This window comes from Phyllostomus discolor, chromosome 14 (assembly GCF_004126475.2).
Source record: "Phyllostomus discolor isolate MPI-MPIP mPhyDis1 chromosome 14, mPhyDis1.pri.v3, whole genome shotgun sequence".
NCBI lineage: Eukaryota > Metazoa > Chordata > Mammalia > Chiroptera > Phyllostomidae > Phyllostomus > Phyllostomus discolor.
Genome location: NC_040916.2, coordinates 43,310,741 through 43,331,692, shown reverse-complemented (window position 1 = coordinate 43,331,692; position 20,952 = coordinate 43,310,741). Strand labels below are relative to the sequence as shown.

The following is a 20,952-nucleotide window of genomic DNA, read 5'->3' as shown; positions in this document are numbered from 1 at the left end:
CTACTTCGTACTTCGGGGATTGGTGACCGGGGGTGGATGTTGCCTGAGAGGCAAAGGGCACAGCTGCCATTTGGAAGCTGCAGTTGGAGACAGAGCATTTTTCAGAGAAAAGGTTGGAAGTAAAGGATTTTAAATGCATGACAGAAGGCACGAAAGGCTCTGTGGAAAAGCATGGGGTGCCGGAGCGAGGCGGGGGCCTGGGTGAGAGAGTACAATACAAGGTGGGTAGAGGCACGAAGCTGAAGGCAAAGGAATACCTAGAAGACTTGGACTTCTGGGGGCACCTGTGTTCAGGAAAACAAAGTCACCTCTGTCTCCCCTCAAACAGCAATCATTCAGGCTCTTCTCCGCACCCCCCCACAGGGCCGTATGGGATGGGGGTTAACTGAATGAACTAATGAATGAACGCAAGACCCTCGTGAAAGACCGAGGTGCCAGGAGAGAAGGGTGAAGGCAGAGATTCATTGGAAGATCAGATAACAGGAACCTTTTTATTGAGAAGAGTGAAGTGGAAAGACCGGAATCTGGAGTCAAAAGACACAGGTGCGTCTGCAACCTTTCACCTACTGGGCGCAGGTGCGTCTTTGGGAAAGTCTTATCTCCAGTCTGCTTACCTCCGGCCTCACCTGTAGAGCAGATCTTTCGTTCGTCCCTAGGAGGCTTTGAGCTTCAAGTGACAGTCACCTCTTTGGGGCCCTTGTACATCTATTGTCACACTGACTGCGCTCCACTTGGAAATTGTGTAGAACTAGACAAATACAACGATGACCACAAGAACGGGAGAAATAGGGCAGGCTCCATGCCCTTTCTGGTACCAGCCCTTTGCCCATCTTCCAATACTCCCAACTTCTTAAAGGGCTGCTATCATTCCTTTGGTTTTGAAAGATTCTTCTTATTATGCATAATACATTAAAATGATAAGAGCTGACTCCACAGAGAGCATTCTGGACCTCCATGTGAGAATCACTCAGGTGAGCAGCTGGGGCCCACGACAGGCCCAGGGGAGCTCCCCTCGGACATGTTGCCAAGAACGTTGTAGCCACCGGTGGGGGCTGGACACAACTAAGGCGGCCGCAGGAGCCGGAGAAAGGAGGAACCAGAGCTGCAAGTCCTGCACACGCCCCGGGGCAGGACAACTACGTACACATTGGAGAGATTTTTTTTTTTTTGACTTGCCACTGTTCTGAGCGAGACCTTTGGCCCAGTTTGGCAGCCAACTGAGCTTTGATACGCTGGGGCGTGACTCGGAGGGCAGGTGTCTCGGGGCTCTATAAAGACTGACTGAACACCGCCAGGCACCTCTCCCGAGGACCGTGTGTAAACTCTGGCTGTCTGCTTGCTCCTCCGAAAATGCAGCGGCTGCTGAGCCCAGCGAAGCGACTTCTGCAGGTGAGGAGGGGGATGCAGGAAGCACCTGCCGCGGCTGCTAGCCTTCTCCCTGCCGCCTTCCAAAGGTAAGTCACGCTGTTCCCAGGGACTGTATGGTCACTCTTAGAGAAGTGTCACGGAGCCAGTAAAAGACAGGCAGCAGACCTGTTGTAAGGAAAAGCTCACTAGAATCCAAGTCACATTGGCAAGGCTTGTGCACAGCCTTAGATAAGCGCATTAACCTCTCGTGGCCTGAGCTACTTCATCTATAAGTGGACAGCCCCTCACAGCCACAGAGTTGCAGGATCTCAAACCTCTGACACCTGCTGTTTGTACACAAGGACGTCTGTCACTCCCCTGGCTGCACGAAGCCGTGGGAATATCAGTACCAGGGCCCGCAGCCTTCTCCTCTCCACTGCCATCCCCTCCGCCCACAGCCTCTGCCAAGACCCGCTGGGTCGCCGGGTCTGTGCCAACGGCAGTGTTAGTAAAACCAGCAGCTTCAGGTCGCACAGCAGTTAACAAATGACTAAGGATAAAAAGTGTCTTTCTCTGCCCTCCGATTTCATGAAAGGGTAAGATGAGATCTAAAGATGTGTGTGAGTGTGTGTGTGTGTGTGTGTGTGTGTGCATGCATATGCGTGCAATCTGCTTGTGCACAGAACTACCTGTGCTCTCCTTTCTGTGTAAACACGTCCCCAGTCCGCCCCACGCACTTGCGGTCTGCAGTGTGGACGGTAACCCAGCTACAGCTGGTCCCCCAGGGCCCCTCAGCCGCCCGCTGCTCGCTACAACCAGCCCTTTCCTTCCTGCCATTTCTACACAGCATTCCGTGAACGCTTAGAAAAATGGCTTTGATCTCGTGTTTTTGTGTCTTCCCTTGCCTGGCACGCAGAGAGCCTGGGTGTGTGAATGGGTGGAGTAGGTGACACTCTCCAGCCTTCCTGTTCTCCTGCAGGACGCCCCACCATCGTCCGCACTCTGCCCCACCCCGAGTACAGGTCAAACGTCCCAGCTCGGAATCCCCTCTGTTTTCGTGTTTGTGAGGAAGGGGATGATGTGGGTTTGCGTGTTCCGATAAGCAACATCTGGCTGCCCGCCAAGAACCGAACCTCGGTCCTCACTGACCTGCCCCTTCTTCTGGCGTTCTTGGTTGAAGCTCTGGGAATCGTCACCCACATCTCCCTTGTTGGTGTATGCACAGCTGATCCCATGCTCTGGGGTCTGAATAGGTATTCAGAATCTTCTTTGTGGGTCTTTTTTTTTTCTCTATTTGTCTGTCCCCTCCTAATGCAGACTGCATCGACTCGAAAGCCATCCTCAGAGCTGGTCCCATCTCAGTGCGGGATTCACTGCCTTTAAAACGAAGGGACACTTGTGCCCCCGACCTTGTGGTCCCCACCTGCTTTCCTCATGTGCCTCCTCCCTTCCCTCTCCACTCCAGGTGTCCTCACCTGTTCAGTCACCCCCACTGTGGCCACTGCCTCTTCCAGCCCCCTCCAGTTCTTCACTAGCAGGAGCTCCACTCATCCGTCAAGGTCAATCTCAAATGCACCCTCTTCTATGAAGCCCCTCCCGAGCCTCCCTGCAGGGAATCTGCGTCCTCTGAAGTCACGTGGGATGTTGCCCATCTCTCTCTCTCTCTCTCTCTCTCTCTCTCTCTCTCTCTCTCTCTCTCTCGGCAGGGACCACACTCTGCCTCCCGGGTGGGGGATGTGTCCCTGTGCCCCTCGCATTCCTCCCTCGGTCACGGAGGTCCTTGACCTCCTCACTCCCTTCAGCCTGCAGCCCTTCCCCAGCACAGTGCCTGGCATCTAAGAGTTAATTTTGAAACACAAGGGAAAGAGATGAGAGGAAGGAAAGAACATAAAACTCATTGTTCTTGAACCAAACAACTCTGGAACAAGACCAATTTAAAAATAAATAAAGTGATTATTCCATAAAGAAAGTACAAGATGTGAAAGACACTCTTAGTTCCAGTGGTCTGATATTTCTGGAAACCTCTACATGTTAACTTTTCTTCAAGGCTCTGGAATCCATTTCTAGAAATAGCCCCCTGCTCCGTTACAAAAGTTACCAAGTGACGGATTCCTGGAACCTCTTAGATTTCTAGCTGGAAGGAGAGGGAGGGAGGCAGCTCACAGAAGGCAGCGTGAACCTGAGGCTGAGGGGACAGCCAGCCAAGCACGGGCAGGACCGCGTGCTGGCTGACCGTTAGCTCCTAGGTGGTGGGGAGGAAGCTCCTCCACAAATATTTGAGAGCACTGACTCCAATTATTGGGGGGCACCAAGTAGATAGGGAGGATAACTGACCTCCGAACCCCTCTGGTCAGATGTGAGTGGACATTTATCACTTTGCCCCACTATCTTGTGATCACAGGATCTGCTTGCTTCAGAGCAGTCCTTCCGAGTAACTGTCGTGATGGAGGAATGGCGTCACCAGAAGCCCAGAGTCCTCAGGACGACTGACAGACACACTCTGTCAGAGCTGCAGTGTCTGTGGCAAAGCGCTAAATGTACAAGTCTGTGGCGCCATCCTGCCCCTCCTCCAAAGTCAGAAAGTCTGTAGCCAGACACACTCAGGAGAGTCACGCACACCAAATGGTGAAGGGATGGAACATTTCCAGCACGTGACCAGCTGGGAGGTCGCTCTGAGTGCAACGCCTCACTCATGGGTCCCTCGATCTCACCATCTGCAGAGTGACGGCTGTCACTCAAGTGGCCGGACTTCAGGTCCTAACTCCCTCTGTACTTGCAGACGGAGGGAATTAGGGCATTAGGGGTCAAGGTGGGAGAGAGGTGGGTGGGCCCAGGAAAGAAACAGTATGTTCTTGTATAGAAAAAAAGGAAGAAGAAGAGAAAGGGGAATGATAGAGATGCTTTAAAAATGAATGAATGTTTTAAAATTATGTCCTATGGGGTTTATAACATGTAGCAGAGAAACTATACACCAATAATAGCTCAAAGGGGTGGAGAGGACAAAGTTAAAGTAAGGTTTTGTACTGTTCAGAAAGTAGTAGAAGTATTAAGTTATAAGTCACATATGTATATTGTAATCACTCATTTCTTTACTAAAAGAAAAAGAGGAGGTAAATACTTGCTTAATCCAGAAGAATACAGGAAGAGAGAAATAAAAAATGTGTGAGACCAATGGAAACAAATAGTGACACGGAAGACGTAATTCCAGCTGTATCAGCAACTGCAATAAATATCATTGGATTGATTACTCCAATTACAGCACCAGTATTGTCAGGTTTGTTCAAAATTTAAAAAGCCCCCACTATGTGCTGTTTAGAACAGATGCATGTAAAACACAAAAACCACAAGAGGTCAAAAGAATAGAAGAACGGGAAAGGATATGCCAGGCAAACAGTTATCAAAAAACCAAGGCAGCTTTATTAACACCAGGAAAAGGAGATGGTGTGGTGAGAATATCACACGATAAAGAGGGACATTTAATAAGGAATAAAACGATCAATTCAAAAGAAATCGATAGCAATTCTAAATTTGTATTCTTCTTATAACATAGCTTCAAAATTTATTTTCAAGTTGAGTGAAACGATTGCCATGCTGCTTTTTGAGGAGACTGGCTAGCGACCATTCGTGGGATTTTGGTTCTTATTTCCACTGCAGGTTTTCTACAGGCCCTGCTGTCCCCTTGGCCAGAACGAACACTTGGCCAAAGGATGTGGGCATCCTGGCCATGGAGTTGTATTTCCCCGCCCAGTATGTGGACCAAACAGACCTGGAGAAGTATAACAACGTAGAAGCCGGGAGGTACACGGTGGGCTTGGGCCAAACCCACATGGGCTTCTGCTCAGTGCAGGAGGACATCAACTCCCTGTGCCTAACGGTGGTGCAGCGGCTGATGGAGCGCACGGAGCTCCCGTGGGACTCTGTGGGCCGGCTGGAAGTGGGCACCGAGACCATCATCGACAAGTCCAAGGCTGTTAAAACGGTGCTCATGGAGCTCTTCCAGAACTCGGGCAACACTGACATCGAGGGCATAGATACCACCAATGCCTGCTACGGCGGCACTGCCTCCCTCTTCAACGCGGCCAACTGGATGGAGTCCAGCTACTGGGATGGTATGTGCAGCTAGAGGTCTTACGTAAGAAAGGAGCTGGGGTTGCGGATTGAACCCTTGCTTTTGCTTCTGTTTCCCCAGGCGGTTTCATCCAGGGAGGGAGGGAGGGAGGGAGGGATGACTTATTGACACAACCATCGTGATAATAACCACTTAGACTTGTATAGACTTGTTCCCATAGCCATTCATTTATCTGTACCCCATCTCAGGAAGTGGGCGTTATCCCTGATCTATAGAGGAAAAAGTGGAAGATCTGATACCTTACGTATCGTGTGTGGCAAGGGTAATACACCAAACCAAATCCAATGTCTTTCCCATTTCACTGCCCTTGTTTCTCTACAGCTTCTCTTTAGTGTCTGAGAGTGAGAGATTGGTAATGTCGAAAGATTTAAACAAGTTAGGTGTTAAGATGGAGACACCCTGGTAAAAACAGCCCCGAAGAATCATAGGATAGACTAATTACACAGAACATTTCTACTCTTTCTCCCTTGCCTGATTCTTAGGAATTTGTGTTTGCATATTAACATTACCCTATACCTTACTTACGTCTCTCTTCTATTGCAAGAAAGAACCCCTGTTGTAATAGCATGAAAGGTCCAAGGGAAACAGCTCAAGTTGAGAGTTAGAAACCTAGTTCTGTCAGTAACTGTTGACAGATCCCTTAACCTCTTTGAGCTCCATAGGTCTTAGTTGCCTACTCGCTTGCAGGGCTGGTCAGAATTGAGTAATGTATGCACGGAGGTGAGAAATAACAGTGCCTGGGCAGTCAAGGCGCTCAATGTTTAACGAGGTGGAAACTGGAATTAAAGCCTTGGAAACCATAATGAACATTAATCATAAAATTAATTCTGAGGCCTTAATGTTGGCAGGGCCCTTAGGGATGATCTCACCCAATGTGCTTTACTTTAAAAAGAGGCCAACAAGTGTGAACGGTGTGTCTCTGGTCGCACGCACAGCAGAGCGGTGTGATCCCACACGCCCATTCGGTGTTTCTTCGGTTGCCCCGTGTAGCCTCCCCGCCCGTTGACGCGGGGTGTTGCAGCCTCTGCATCATCAAGTCTGTCCGTACAGTGCTTCTCCCACTTGGCACTTACGTGATTACCTCTCCAGCAGCCCTTATTACCTTCATCGCCAGCGTGTCCAGCCAAGCGTTTCGTTGGAGTGTGGAAATAAAAGGCAAAGGGCACTCGCCAGCCTGTGAGCAGCACTCGGAGCCTAGACTGGGGACACCATCAGCTTGAAGCACATCGCTGCAAATGAGCAAGTTCTGCTGAGTGCCGGGGCATTCCCCAGGGGCAGGCTGCAAATGCATCCTTCTTGAATATGAGGCTATTGAGATGGGAATTGTCAGTCTGTATAAAAACATAAAGCGTATTTAAGCTGGAGCCTAATGGCGCCTGTCAAGCCCAGACGAGGCCAGTGTCGATGAGATGGATCTCTGCTCTGGCCCGGCCAGCCATCCACCTGGGGGGCCTCCAATGGGGGGCGGTAGGCCCCTGAGAAACAGCAGGTACCGGCTCAGACGACCTGGGAGTCCTCATGCTTTCTTGTCTTTTTTTTACGAAAGCAATCGAAATGTATGCTTAAAAAGCATATATACATATAGAAAAGGGTGTAAAGTGAAGAAAAAGTTTCCTTTGACACCTTATTACCACTTCCCAGAATTTAACACTAACAGTTTCTATGCATTCTTCCAGATTTTTTCTACGTACCAGCAAGGAGACACATATCTGTTCAGTTTTAGTTTTTAACATTATACTCTACAGTGTGCTGGAGGTTACCTTACATCAGTATACATGAGGTCTGCTTTGTTATTTTAAAAGCTACATAACAGTCTATTCATTGATGTGCCAAACTTAATTAGCCCCATATGGATGGATATTTAGACTGTTACAAGATTTTTTTGCCATTACAAATAATGTTCTAATGCCCATTGTACGAGCTTTGTTTGCTCGTTGGACTGTGTCGTAGGAATGGATTTCCAGAAGGGGAATTGCAGGTCTGTCGTGTTGGTTTAAGAGTCTGATAGAATGGGACCAACTGTTCTTCAAAATGCTACACTAAAGTGTATTTCTACAGTTCATGTTATCAAACTTTCTAAACAATAGTGTCATCACTTTGTCTTTCCTTCATTAAGAGAGCTTCAGTAATTTTTATGATGTTTGTTGGCCATTTTCCTATTTCATACTTTGTCCTTTTTCATATGAGACTTTTATAAAAGAAGGAAAACAGCTTTTTGTTGATTATCAATACTTCCCCACTTTTTTTGAGTTTGTGTCTGATAGGTTTTAATTTTTAAGTAGTTAAATGTACTGATTTTTTTTCGTAATGACTTCTAAGTACACACACAAAGATGGATATAGACATAAATATATAGATATACATACTTGGAAAAAATACTTTTTTTGTTGGGGATAGAGTTGTTATAGTTCTTAAAAGAAAGATCTTGAGTATCAATGAATTTAGATTAGAATCCCGACTGAGTTCTTATGGTGCCATCTATTAGCCGTGCGGCTCTGGCAAGTGGCTTAAGTTCTCTGGGCCTCGATTTGTCTAGGAAAAGAGGATAACCATATCAGATTTATAGGCTTATCATGAGAATGAAATTATGCACAGATAAGGCTCCCAGCACAGCCCTGCCTCATTGGATGGCGTGAGACCCGTTTGGGGGTAACTAGTGTCTAGCTAGTTTTTCAAATGTTAGTTTCCCTCCCTACCTTTTGGCCTTCTGTGGGAAGGAATTTCAGCCAGAGTGGCTAAAGGTGATGGGTACAAACCTAAATTACATCCTAAAGTGCCGATTAGTACATTTTTTCATTGAATTCTGAGTAAATGAGCATTTTACAGCTAGAGTAATGGGACACTGAGTTTTGACTTTGCATTTCAAATGTGCTGTGATGCGTGCGTTTCACTAGAATGTAAGCTCCGTGGGGCGGGGATCTTGGGTCCTGTTCGCTAGTCTGTCTTCAGTACCTGAAACTGAGGCTCGCGTGTAAGGGGCCCCCAGTCCACTCGCGATTTGGTGGTGAGGATAACTGTTTCTTGTCTGTCATTGCAGGTCGCTACGCCATGGTGGTGTGTGGGGACATCGCCGTGTACGCCAGAGGAAATGCTCGCCCCACGGGCGGGGCCGGGGCCGTGGCAATGCTGGTTGGGCCCGAGGCTCCCCTGGTCCTTGACAGAGGTCTGTAGCAACCTGCCGGTGCACGGTGCTGAGAGACTCGCGCAGTGCCGCCAAATGCGTAGCTCCTGGTCCTAAATCGGCACACCCACTATGCAGGGCGGAAGGCTGGATTTGAGGATATCGCTTGCTTTCAAAAGGCTGGAGGGGGGACTGGGGAGCAGAGGGCAGGGAGAACAATCGGGGAGGTTTCCTTTCCTGCTCGGTCACATGTTGGTTAGAGCTGCGCAGAATTAATGGTGGTGACGCTGTCAGCAAGGACCTTAGGGAGCCAAACTGGCGACTGGAGATGAACTATGGTATTGGACATAAAGTAAAAGCCTTTCCTTTTGGACTTTTGGCACCTATGCCAGATTTTGTTAAGCCTATATAGGTGTGGGGAAAGAAATGTCAGTCTCATTTATGCAAGCGCAACAGTCTATTGAACTTCCTCTGTGCACATGAGGGATGTCGAGTGGGCTCAGGCTTGGGCATGGGGCAGACGGAGAGCAGGAGCCTGCGCAGTTGCTGTTCTCCCATCCCCTCTGCTCTGCGCGGGCTGCACGGCGCAGTCCCTGAATCCCGACGTGTGCCTTGCCAGGGCTTCGGGGAACCCACATGGAGAACGTCTACGATTTCTACAAACCAGATGGGTCCACGGAATACCCAATGGTGGACGGGAAGCTCTCCATCCAGTGCTACTTACGGGCCTTGGACCAATGTTACGCAGTATACCGTCAAAAAATCCAGAACCAGTGGAAGCAAGGTATGGGGCTCAGAGGACAGAGAGTGGGGGCTCTGTGTACATGGGGCCCAGTGTTTGTCATAAACGCTTAAGACCAGGTCTCTTCGCTCCTCTGAAAATGATTTCATGAGAATTGGTTCATGTCCCCTTCTTCTTACACCTGTCCCTGGGTCTATGCTCAAGTGTACTTGGATGTCATCCAAGTTCAAGGATGAAAGTGCCTCTAACTTGAGCTAAATAAAGAAAGTCATCTAGACCAAAGCCACCAGTGTGACAACAGTGAATGTCAGCCCCCGGGAGGGGTCCCCTGGTCAGTCAGAGCAGCCACATCCTGCTGGGCTGAGGATTTCCTTCCGCTGAAGGCAGCAGCAACTGACTCTTGGTGTATAGTTTGCCACCTTGTAAAGTCTGGTTGATGTTGAAAAGTCTTAGCTGTGTTTTTGGTATGCTACTACCAGTGATTTCTCTCCAGATGGTAGTGTTACTAGCTGATTTTATTTTCACCTTCAGTTTCTAAACTTTCCTGCTTAAAGATATGTACTGCTTTCATAATCAGAAACGCAACAAATTTTATTTTAAAAATACTGAGAAACCTATTTTTGAAATATAAAAAGAGTTTTGACCTGCTCAGCCACGCCCAGATGGGCACCCACAAAAGGCAGGTGTCGGTGAGGGAAAAGGCAAGTGCGAAAGCGCCAGAGCATGACGCTGCAGGGGTGGCGTGAGGAGCCGCTTCTTGCCCCTTTGCACTGCAGTGCGTGACATGCCAGCTGCCACAGCCGCCCCCAGGGGTGCGGAGCCAACCCGGGCCTCCCTGCCTCGGCCCACCCGCTGTAAAGCTGCTATTGGCCAACCGCTTTCGCCTCCTCTAAATTCTTACGGCATTCTGATTTCACTCCATTTTCTCATGTGGAGTTTGAACGGTGCTGCTTCGGAGTCAGCACTAAACTGTACACTTTCTAAAGACAGAGGGTGCGTCGCTCTCCTCTTCGAAGTGAGAAAAACGGTCTGGAGCGTCGAGTCGGAGACTCGGAACCTGAATCCAAAGACAGCCGTTTTCAGGCTGGGTGACCGTGGACAGATAACTGAGCTTCACATTTTGTGGGCATTGTTTCCTCCTCTGGACAACAGGGAAAATAACAGAACAGGAGGTTGACTTGGGGGAATCGTCTGCCATAAAGGTTGGCAACAGTAGGGAGGGAGAACATATTTACTCCCTTCCCTTCTTTCTTTGTGAGCAGGGTCTTAGTGAAGTGCTTGTACCTTAGGAGTGCTTGCTGGGGGCAGGACCCAGCATCCCTCTGCACAGTTAGATCTGGGAGCGAAGGTCTAAGTGGCCTATCTACCCATCATGCCACATCCTTGTTTTCATACTTCTTCCTCCAGCTGGCATCGACCGACCTTTCACTCTCGATGATTTACAGTTCATGATCTTCCACACACCCTTTTGCAAGATGACCCAGAAATCCCTGGCTCGCCTGATGTTCAATGACTTCCTGTCCGCCAGTAACGACACACAGATCAGCCACTACAAGGGGCTGGAGGCCTTCAGGTGAGTCCTCTCTGTGGGGACCAGAGAGGCTCATCAGCGGTGAGGAAGGAGGGGGCTCTCTCACACCTTGAGTCTGGCCACCAGCCACTCCTGTGGGGAAAAAATACACTCCTCCAACACAATAGAAATGACACCGAGCCTTACCTGGGCTATTGGGTTATTGTCTCCTTAGAGTCCTCCACCTTTTATCTCAGGAAGTACAGAGGGGCTGCCAGCACCTCTGGGTCAAGTGGCTGTGAGACACTTCAGAGAATAAGAAGAAGGAGAGAGAGAGAGTGTGGCTCTGTCATTCAGTCAATAAACATCCCATGGATATCAGCTATGTGTCAGGAGGCATCATTCACACTCAATTCGTTCATACAGGAACGAATGTGACTCCATGATCTCTGCCTAGAAACTCTCACAGTCTATATGGACAGAAACACCTGGAAACAAATCCTCTCAGTACAGGACAGCAACTCAGGGAGTGTCTGGTCCATTCTCACTCACCATTGACCTCATTAATGTCTGGCTTATTGCCTCAATTTTCCCATCTATGAAGTCAAGACAGATAGCCTAGCTCTCCCTCTGAGAGGTCAATACAGCAGGAAGAGTGGCATTTATTGATGCATTACTCCGAGATATTTGGAAAAGAAGAGTCTCCAATACAGAGAGTTCCTACTAAGAGGAGAACGTTCCCTTTCTTCTTGGTAACTAGTCAGGTTTTGTAATATGCTACCAACATCTGCCCTTATTACACACTACTACTACTAACCCTGCCACTAACTAAAACACTAAAATTAGCACAATGATTGCTTATGAAACCTGCTCCACAAAAAAAAATATTCTAACATATACTAAAGATAATGGCCTGATATCTTTAAAATAAGAAAATCTTGTCGATAATAAGGTAAACCTTCAGCAGAAAACTGAGCATAGGATATGAATAAGAAATGTCCTCAAAGAAGAAATACACACAATTGTATTTTTCAATGTGCATGTTCATTATAACAAAGTTAAACAAGTTACCATGTTCTTCATGCAGCCTTTTTAAATTTTGAATACCCAGAAGCGACGAGGCTGTGGGAACATGGGAGACAGTGGGTATATAAATCGATACAAGGATTTTGGGGAGCAATAGGAAATCATGAAACAAAGGGCTTAACAGTGCGCATACCTTTTAGCTCAACAATTTCACATGTTTAAAAGAACATGTAACTTTTCATTGTAGTATTTTAACTGGTGAGGACAGGAATGGGCAGATGGGCCAAAAAGCAGGGCCAATTCCATCACGGCCCATTCTTGCAGCCTTTAAAAATAATATTATAAGAACAATTTAATGTATAGAGAAAACCGTGAAAGAGGCACGCTAAACAGAATGCAAGCATGGCTTTATTTCCCAATAAACTGTGTGAAAGTAGGAGTGGATTCCACAAGGAAAACATGACTTAAGTGCTCTCTCTGAATGGCAGGAATGTTAGTGAGATTTTCTTCTTTGCGCTTTGCCGTATTTCTAAATATTCTACAATAAAAACACGTGCCCAAGGGTCTTCTCTCCAGAAGCGTCTCTTTTCTCCTCGCTGCCACCCTCCCCTCCTGCGGTCACTCACTTGGCCTGTTGCTCTGGCTGCCTCACAGGGGGCTAAAGCTGGAAGACACCTACAACAACAAGGAGCTCGAAAAAGCTTTGCAAAAGGCCTCCCTGGACATGTTCAACAGGAAAACCAAGGCCTCCCTTTACTTCTCCACCCACAACGGAAACACGTACACCTCGTCCCTGTATGGGTGTCTGGCCTCACTTCTGTCCCAGTGAGTACTGCGTCTGGTCTCAGGGGTCAGCCAAGTTTGGTTCCTCTGCTGGGTCAGATTTTTTTTTTTTAGGAAGGAAGAGAGGAAGGGAGGGAGAGGGAGGGAGAGAGGGAAAGATGAAAGAAACTTGTTTTAAAGGTAGGTATTGGAGGTTTACTGTCAGTATTAAGTAGTCATCTCCAAAGTGAAGTTCATGTATTGTCAGGGGACGTGCAAGATCTACTCGATGCAGCAAGAAAATAGAAGAAATTTTGTGTGTATTTTTATCTCATCCATTTAAACTGCCATACCTCGTAGAATATAGTGGTTAAGAGAGTCCAGCTTTAGATCCTACAACCTAGGTTAAAATCTCTTTATTACTCATTAGCTTTGCCCTTGGGAAAATACTCAACCTCTGTGTGCCTCACTTTCCCCATCTGTAAAATATGTACAGCAGCAATATGTACCTTCCAGGGTCTTGATGAGTGTTAAATGTCTAAAGCAATTAAGACTGCTGTGCTCAGCAGATGCTCAAGTGTTACTTGTTTGACATTTTATGGGTTTTTGAAGGAAATACTTGTACGTGCATACACTATATATATATATATACACACACACACACACACACACTGTCAAAACTATTACTAATGAGGGGATGGTAAAAGAGGTACAAGGGCTGAAGCATCACCAGTCACCATGGAGGCCTGATGGTGGCCCAGGTTCCCGTGGGCCTGTCTCCACCTGGAGATGCCTTCAGGGTTCGCTGGCCTCCACTTGCCCTCATGGGGCGGGGGGGGGGGGGGGGGGGGGGGGGGAGCTCCTTTTCCAGCTTGAAATGTTGTTATGTTCACTGTGTCTTGGATTTTATCTGCTCTCTTCTCGGCACATTTTTCTCCTTCTGGGCTTCTCCCCAGGGTCCAAAAGCCCCTCTCTGTGTAGAGCGCTGGGAGCTCATTTCCAGCTGCAAGAGGCAAATTGCACTGGGCTGATGGGTTGGTTGTTCATTAGAAGCACAGAATGTGACACTGATGTGTTTTCTAGCTTTTGATTTGTTTCCCTGCAGGCACTCTGCCCAGGACCTGGCTGGCTCCAGGATTGGTGCCTTTTCCTATGGCTCTGGCTTGGCAGCCAGTTTCTTTTCACTTCAAGTGTCCCAGGACGCTTCTCCAGGTGGGTCCCATCTTTCTAGCAGGCACTTCTGGCAAAACGCATCTGGTAAGAGGAACGAGTTTCTGCCTCACCAGCACCGAGGCTCCCAGTGTGATTAAGAGCAAAGGAAACCCGTAAAGGGGTTTGAGCAGTGGCGTGAGTGTGTCTGATTTATGCAATCGAAGCACTTCTCGGGCTGCTGCTGAGAGACTAGGCTGAAGAGGAACAGAGGCAGACGTGGGGAACCGGTCCAGGCAAGAGGAACGCCGGCTTGGTTGCATCTGGTTAAAGAGAAATAGTGGGTCTGAGATATCCAGTCAATAGTTGTTGATTATAATAGTTGATTATTTTAGCACAAAGGCAACAAAAGGAACGCATCTACTTCAACTAAATGAGCGTGTCTGCCCTTGCCTCCTGCTAGCGTCGTGTTTGCTGACCTTTTTCGTTCCTTGGCATTCTAAGCCGCACACTAAACAGTGTACTTTCCTGCAGGGTTTGCGCTCCCACAAAACCCGTGCTAGATTGGTGACTGGTAGCGGTGATAATGACAAAAGGTTTTCCAATCTTGCTTTTGCTTTCCAGGCTCCCCCCTAGAAAAGCTGGTATCTAGTATGTCAGACCTGCCAGAACGCCTTGCCTCCAGGAAGCGCATGTCTGCTGAGGAGTTCACGGCAATCATGGACCAAAGAGAACAATTCTTCCACAAGGGTAAGACAAAGGCAGGAAGAGAGAAGGAGAAGGCAATTTTCCCCCGATGCTGTGCCAGCAGCTGACAGTCAGGGATGCATCAGAAGTCTAGAATACGGGGAGCTGAGGTGAAGCAGTCTCTGAGATACGACTGGGAGAAGATATGTTAGGTGTCAAGGGGCAGGGACTGGGTAGGGAAGCGGATCACAGAGTTGGGAAGAGGTAGCAGGCAACATGTGGCTCCTTGGTATGGACTGTGGCTAACCACCCAAAACAGGGTACTGGCCCATGTGGTCCCATGGAAGCCAGGGGTACAGTCTTGGAAAGTGCCATCTAACACTGAAAGAGCTCAGACTTTGGAGCTAGATATCCAAAGGTACACTGACCTGTGACACTCACAAGCTCTTTATCTTTGGGGAAATTGTTGTCTCATTTCTAAAATCATACCAACTTTACCCGGGCTGGTGTGGTTCAGTAGATTGAGCGCCAGCATGAGAATCGAAAAGGGTCACTGGTTCGATTCCCAGTCAGGGCACATGCTTGGGTTGCAGGCTGCTCCTGGTTGGACGTGAGCGAGACAACGCACTGATGTGGGCAACCAACTGATGTTTCCTGTAGGGAAATGTCATAGTGCTATAATAAAGTTTCTAATAGCCGAGCCCGAAGTGCTAGATCCAAGATGGCTGCTCTCGGTCCTTCTGCTGGTCCGGAGCTCTGCTGGGTGTGTAGCAGATGACCTCACACCCCTTGCCGCACAGCCAGGAGAGCACCACCATGAAGCTATAGGCGTCTCTATTACTATTTTTCCCTCCCCAGCTGCATATAGCTTTTTTTGAGTGCTGCCTCTTCTCCTTATTCCGCAGTGAATTTCTCACCCCCTGGAGACATAAAGAACCTTTTCCCAGGCACCTGGTACCTGGAGAGAGTGGACGAGCTGCATCGCCGGAAGTACGCCCGCTGTCCGGTCTGAAGGTGGTGAGTGGAATGTTGCAGGGCTGGTGGCAAGAAACCCTTCCCTCGGAGCAGCAGATGCAGTTCAGACAGCGTGACTAGCCCCGGGAAGGGGTGTGGCTCCTGATGACCAGAGGTGGGGAGTGCATACTATGAGGACTGAGGAAAACGCTTAGGGCTCGTTGCCCTGGAAAGCCAAAGCACAGGGAACAAGCATATTCTTAAATCCTGAATGGGAAAAAAAAAAGAGTCTACTTGTTTATCTGATGGCTCATGATAGGAAGCTCCCCTAGAAGCTGGATAAAATAAAATCAGCAGCCATAAGGGGGAGCAGACTGTGACCATGAACCCATCGAACTCGTTACCCCAAAGGGGTAAGGTTGGGGGGGTACACACCAGTGTGGTGGGGAGATTCACAGAGAAACGGGGTCTTCAGGAGAGAAGAGTTTAATGGAGGAGAATTGAGGCCAGAGGAGGGATTGGAGAATTCTTTAAGATACTTTTTAAAGAAAAACCAAGTTTTTGGAATTAGAGTCTTGTAGTTCATGGACCCGGCTATCAGCCTTCCATTTATCTTCGAGTTGGTAAGGTAAGCAAAAAAGTGAGAAGCAGTTTCTTCTACAAACCTTACATCTCCATAAATACAGTCCCCTGTCCAAATACTTCCTCCATAGTTTTCTAGTGTTTTTCTTGTTTTGCTCCTTTGGTGGATGAAGGGGGAAGAATAGAAAGGTTTGCCAAGGGCAAGGTGTGGAGCAGGAGACCAAGAAGGGGGAGTCCACAGATAAAGGAGGTGCTGAGGTGAAGCAGGGAAACCACGGGCTGAGGGGGCCCCTCCGCTCACTCCCTGCCACGGCGGGCCTTTCGGTACTGGGCTGTCAGACCTTTGAGGCTGGGCTGCTGAACAGCTGGGCTGGCAGGGGCCAGGCAGGGGGACTGGGGGCTGCAGGGCCAACTGGGGGCTGCAGGGCATGCTGGGAAGGCTGGTTCAGCAAAGCAGGTTCACCAGATTCTGATCTGCCAGAGTCGTTTGTTTGCTTGCTCGTTTGTTTGAAATACGGTTCTTAAGGGAGAGTCAATGGCAAAGAGGGAGCTGTTAAATGTGTCAAGCTAGTTTAATCATCAGCGAGGGGGCAGGGGAGGAAGAGAGAGGCAGGGGAGAGAGGTAGGGAGGGAGAAAGAGAAGAGTCTGTGTTTTTTGAGGTGTGTTTTGGAGAAAGAGGGGGAACGAAATGTGGGATTTTGAAGGGAGAGTTTCAAGGTCCAGCTCCTTCCTCTCCTGGCCAGCAAACCTCTTAGGCAGTATGGTTCCTGTGAAGGGAAAAGCCGCAGCTCCTGGACTGGTCTCGTGACGATCACTCTCACGGGAATGAACCTGCACCAGCGAGGTGTTAGCTGAAACAGGGCTCTGAGTCCCAGCAGTGCTCTGCAGAGCTCTAGCGGTCTCTGCGCTGCCCAGCCTGCCTGGCCTGCTCTCCGCCCAGACAGACCGAGTCCTGGGGACTCTGCAAGCCTCCCGGCCTGGGCTCCCCAGCACTGGTCATAGGCCCCGCAGGAGTCAGGGCTCCAAGCTGGGGGTGGGGGAAGGGTGGAAACCCCAGACCTCAGGACAGTTTAGGAGAGACCCTAAGCACAGCCCCACCTCCACCAGAAGCAGGTACGGGGGATGGGGCTGCCATGGATGAGATTCACCATTCAATGTCCTTTTATTGTTTCTTTAAATTCTACAGCTTCGTGGAGCGGTCCCCAGGAAAAGTCCACTAGCAGAGCTTTTGCCCACGAATCATGTAAAGAAAAACAAACAACCCACTCGGAGCTGGTACACAGATCAGATTGGACACACCAGTCCTGTAAGCCCTGGCGAGTGACAGCCGCCCTCCATGGGGCCTTCGTGCCTTTTCCTGCTGTAGTCACCGTCATGAGCCTGTGACTCTGTGGGTCAGGGGCCCTTTGTGAAAAAGAGGGCTGGGGAAAAGGCCTGGCCTTGACCTCCAGAAATGCGGCAGATCAGCTGTCTCCAGGATCCGGATAACTCGCTTATCGTCCATTGCAGCTTTGTTTTTATTATTATTACTAAATCTCTGTGCTGTTCTGTCTTTATTCTTTCTTTCAGTTTTCTGTGAATTTCTAAGTTATATACCTGGTACTAAGCTAATATAACACCATTAAAAAGGTAGAGAAGTGAGGGGGAAGAGGTGAAGGGCATCCATTGCACGGCATTAGATAAGAACTAGACTTTGGTCCCGGCCAGCATGGCTCAATTGGTTGAACCGTCGTCCTGTAACCAAAAATTTGCGGGTTCGATTCCTGATCAGGGCAACACACCCAGGTTTGTGTTCACTCCGTGGTCTGGGCCTGTAGGAGAGGCAACCAATCGATGCTCCTCTCTTGCATGGATGTTTGTCTCTCTCTCCCTTCCTCTCTCTCTAAAAAGGGATGAAAAACATGTCCCTGGGTGGAGATAAAATAAATAAACAACTAGACTTCTGGAGGCGATGACTTTGTAGTATATACAGATGTCTAATTAGAATGCATGCTGTACACCTGAAATTTATATAATAAAGAAATAAAAGTAAAAGGCAAGAGAGGCAACCAAGCCCTAACTGTGCACAGAAACGAAAATCACAAACAAGAAAACGAAATGAGATACTCAAAAGAGAAAAGGAGGAAACAGTTCTTCTACTTCCTGGAAACCAGAACATAGAAAAATTCACACTGGCTGCCCTGAAGAGAAGCCTGCTCCGCCCTCTGGCCCCCCGGCTGGGAGGGCCCCCTCCTGACCTTGCGACTCCCCCACCACAATAGGACTGCTGGGCAAGCACCGCCCAGGCCCCCGCTCCCCATCCCCCACTCCCCATCCGCTGTTCTCTGAGAGGCTCTGGGGCAACATGGGCGGGGAGACGCACAGCTTGGACCCCAGCTTCCTTCCCTGATCCCACAGAGCACAGCCAGCGACAGGGGCCACAAGTGACTGCCCAGCACTTGTAGATCAAAGCTCCTTCTCGTTACCAGTGTTATCTGAACAAATAAACACAGGGCAGAGGTTAATAGGTCAACTCTTTGGCTCCTCTAGCCAAAAAAAAAAACCAAAAAAAACCACTGTTGATACCTAGCGGGAAATTTCTCCATGAGAAGGCTGTTTGTACCCCTTGGGCTGCGGCCCTGCTTGTTCCAAGATTCTTTTACAAAATTGCCATGGCTCAGGGAGGTGGGGGCTCAGCTGAGGGAGGGGCCCGGAAGGAGAGGACGCAAAATTCTTGTCGTTTGTTTCCTTTTAAAAAGTTTCTTCAGCCTCCCTAACAAGTAAGTGCACTTTGGAGGAGAGACTGTTCCCATCCGTGGGGGGCAGGGCTGGCTGGGGGTGCCAGGGACAATGGGGCAATAGACACAGGGCCCGCCTACTCTGCTCTTTGCCCAAGGCTGTTCATGTCCCAACAGGCTCCAGAAAATCCGAGATAAACCGCAGTTTGAGCAGCTAATCCAGCATCAGCTGACTCCCGTCCCAGGCTCTCCCCCAGGTGCTGCTCAGTTCCGGCTCTAGGACACCGGCTGTGGCTGCCCCTTAGCAGCCCTTTGCTAACCCCTACTGCCTGCTCCCCCCCAGCAAGCTGTTTGGGGGCCCTCAGTCTAGTCGACTGGCATGGTAGGACAATACATGCCTTTCCTGAGATACTCCAAGTAGTGTCAGTGGCCACGGGAGAAAGCCCACATTCACCTGCCCTCTTGAGGTTAGAGACTTGCCTTTGTAGTTCACTGGGGGCTCTTGATGCTGGAACTGCCCCCATGGGCCCCAGCAACTGAGACCTTCCATAGTACCTGCTGCTGGGGCCAGACCAGCCTCCGCTCAGCAGTCATTTGGACGAAGCACGGGGCTGACGTCAACAATATTTAACAATGAGGCTCTCAGGATGCTGCCTGGGCCCCTGCACGCCTGCTGGGGGTCAGCCCTGGCTCAGCTCGGGGCACTCAGGATGATGCTGGTCATTGCCACCCTGACAGAGAGGTTCCCACTGCCTTCATTGCTCCTTCTTCACTGACTTTGACCCTGAGCCCTAGGCCTCCCTCTGGCAGCTCTGGGGCCCATGTTGTTAAAACAGACTCCCGCCGGCTCCCAACAAAGCCCTCTCCCCGTGTAGGGCCAACTAGGAGGGAATGATTTTCCAGTCGCCCCGTCACTCTAAGGACGGTTCCCATCATGCAGAGAAAGAACTTCCCAGTGTGGGCAAACATCAGCCAGGGGGACGGACCCAGAGCAGGAAAGAAGAGGAAGTGATTCCTAGACTAGGACATGGAGCCACGTTACACTCATCCCAAGCCAGGGCACTCAACATGTGACGGTCAAACAGATGTGGAGAGCTGCCCACCCAGCCTGCTGACCGCCACCGAGGGTCCCCAGTCATCACAGTGAGCGCGCGCGCGCGCGCGCACACACACACACACACACACACACACACACATTTCTAAATCTCAGTGTCCCGGGATTCTGAGGCCAGTCCCCGTTCCAGCATTTGCCGCCTCCATCACGGGGCTCATGAGAACCTTCTGGCCGTGGGTATTCCACTCTGAGGTCAGGCGGTACAGAGATGCCACAAACAGCAGAGTAGCATAGAGGAGCAAACAGCACCTCCTGTGGTGCGCTAGCTGGGTTTTTAATAATCATGCCTTTTTAAATTTGGGAGCATTTATGTGAGCAGTGACTAAACAGGGCAACGCAGTGAAATTGCCCCATGCTCAAGTGTGCCACTCACGTCTAGGAAGGGACTGTGGGATGCTCATGTAATTTGGGTTTTCAGAATTGTCCTGGCCACCTTAGCACAGAATATGGTCTGTCTAGGGAGTTTTGAGGGAAGAGCCTGAGAGGCTGAAAATTGAGCTCAATGTTTCATTTCATTAATCCCTGCCTGTTTTTTCCAAGTGACCCCTCACCAGACGCCATGTGGTGCACAGATCTCTCTTCAGTAGGAGGGGGTAGGTGGCTTGAGAGTCAGGACACGCCCTCCAGACCTGGCTGACAGTCACGACCAGGTCAAGGGGAAGGCTCTTTAGTGTAAGGACTTCTCTGTAAAAGACTGAGACCTGCTTATGTCCTCAAAGGCACAGGTGTGAAAGAACAAGCTTCACCAACTGCCTCTGTTATTCCCATAAAACACTGCATTGAAAAAATCAGAGCCACTCAAAGCCAACCTTGCTGGTCTCATTCTGGCCTGTCCCCTTTCAGGTCCCCTGCAGCAAGGTGACATGGTAGTCCTCTGAGCTCACTGCCGATGCTTGCACAGCGACTCCTGGTAGCCCTCCTGCCACCCTGTAGCACAACCACAGCACAGAGGAGGCCCAGGTGGAGAGTTTGCTCCTGTCCATGCCCATCAATGCCCTGTGCCAGGCTTTAAACCTGGGCCGCAGTCTCAGAGAGAAGCTGCCGGGCACGAGGTAGAGATGCACCATCCCCTATTAACAGGGAAAAACCTCAAAAAGTGAAACCCTTAGGA

General features: G+C 49.4%; 1 protein-coding gene across 2 annotated transcripts; it reads left to right on the top strand.

Annotated features, from left to right (window-relative positions):
• Positions 1 to 1,171: 1,171 nt before the first annotated feature.
• Positions 1,172 to 18,226, top strand: HMGCS2 (3-hydroxy-3-methylglutaryl-CoA synthase 2). Of its 2 annotated transcripts, none has more exons than XM_028502927.2 (10): positions 1,172 to 1,454; positions 5,002 to 5,456; positions 8,514 to 8,639; positions 9,217 to 9,381; positions 10,747 to 10,912; positions 12,530 to 12,700; positions 13,743 to 13,849; positions 14,411 to 14,536; positions 15,379 to 15,490; positions 17,197 to 18,225. In XM_028502927.2, the coding sequence occupies exons 1-9, from the start codon at positions 1,351 to 1,353 to the stop codon at positions 15,483 to 15,485; spliced, it is 1,527 nt and encodes a 508-aa protein (XP_028358728.1). In that variant the 5' UTR covers positions 1,172 to 1,350; the 3' UTR covers positions 15,486 to 15,490; positions 17,197 to 18,225. The 2 variants fall into 2 exon arrangements, with proteins under 2 accessions (XP_028358728.1, XP_035871169.1); XM_036015276.1 differs by lacking the exon at positions 1,172 to 1,454 and adding an exon at positions 2,369 to 2,906 and having other exon boundaries at positions 17,197 to 18,226.
• Positions 18,227 to 20,952: the final 2,726 nt, after the last annotated feature.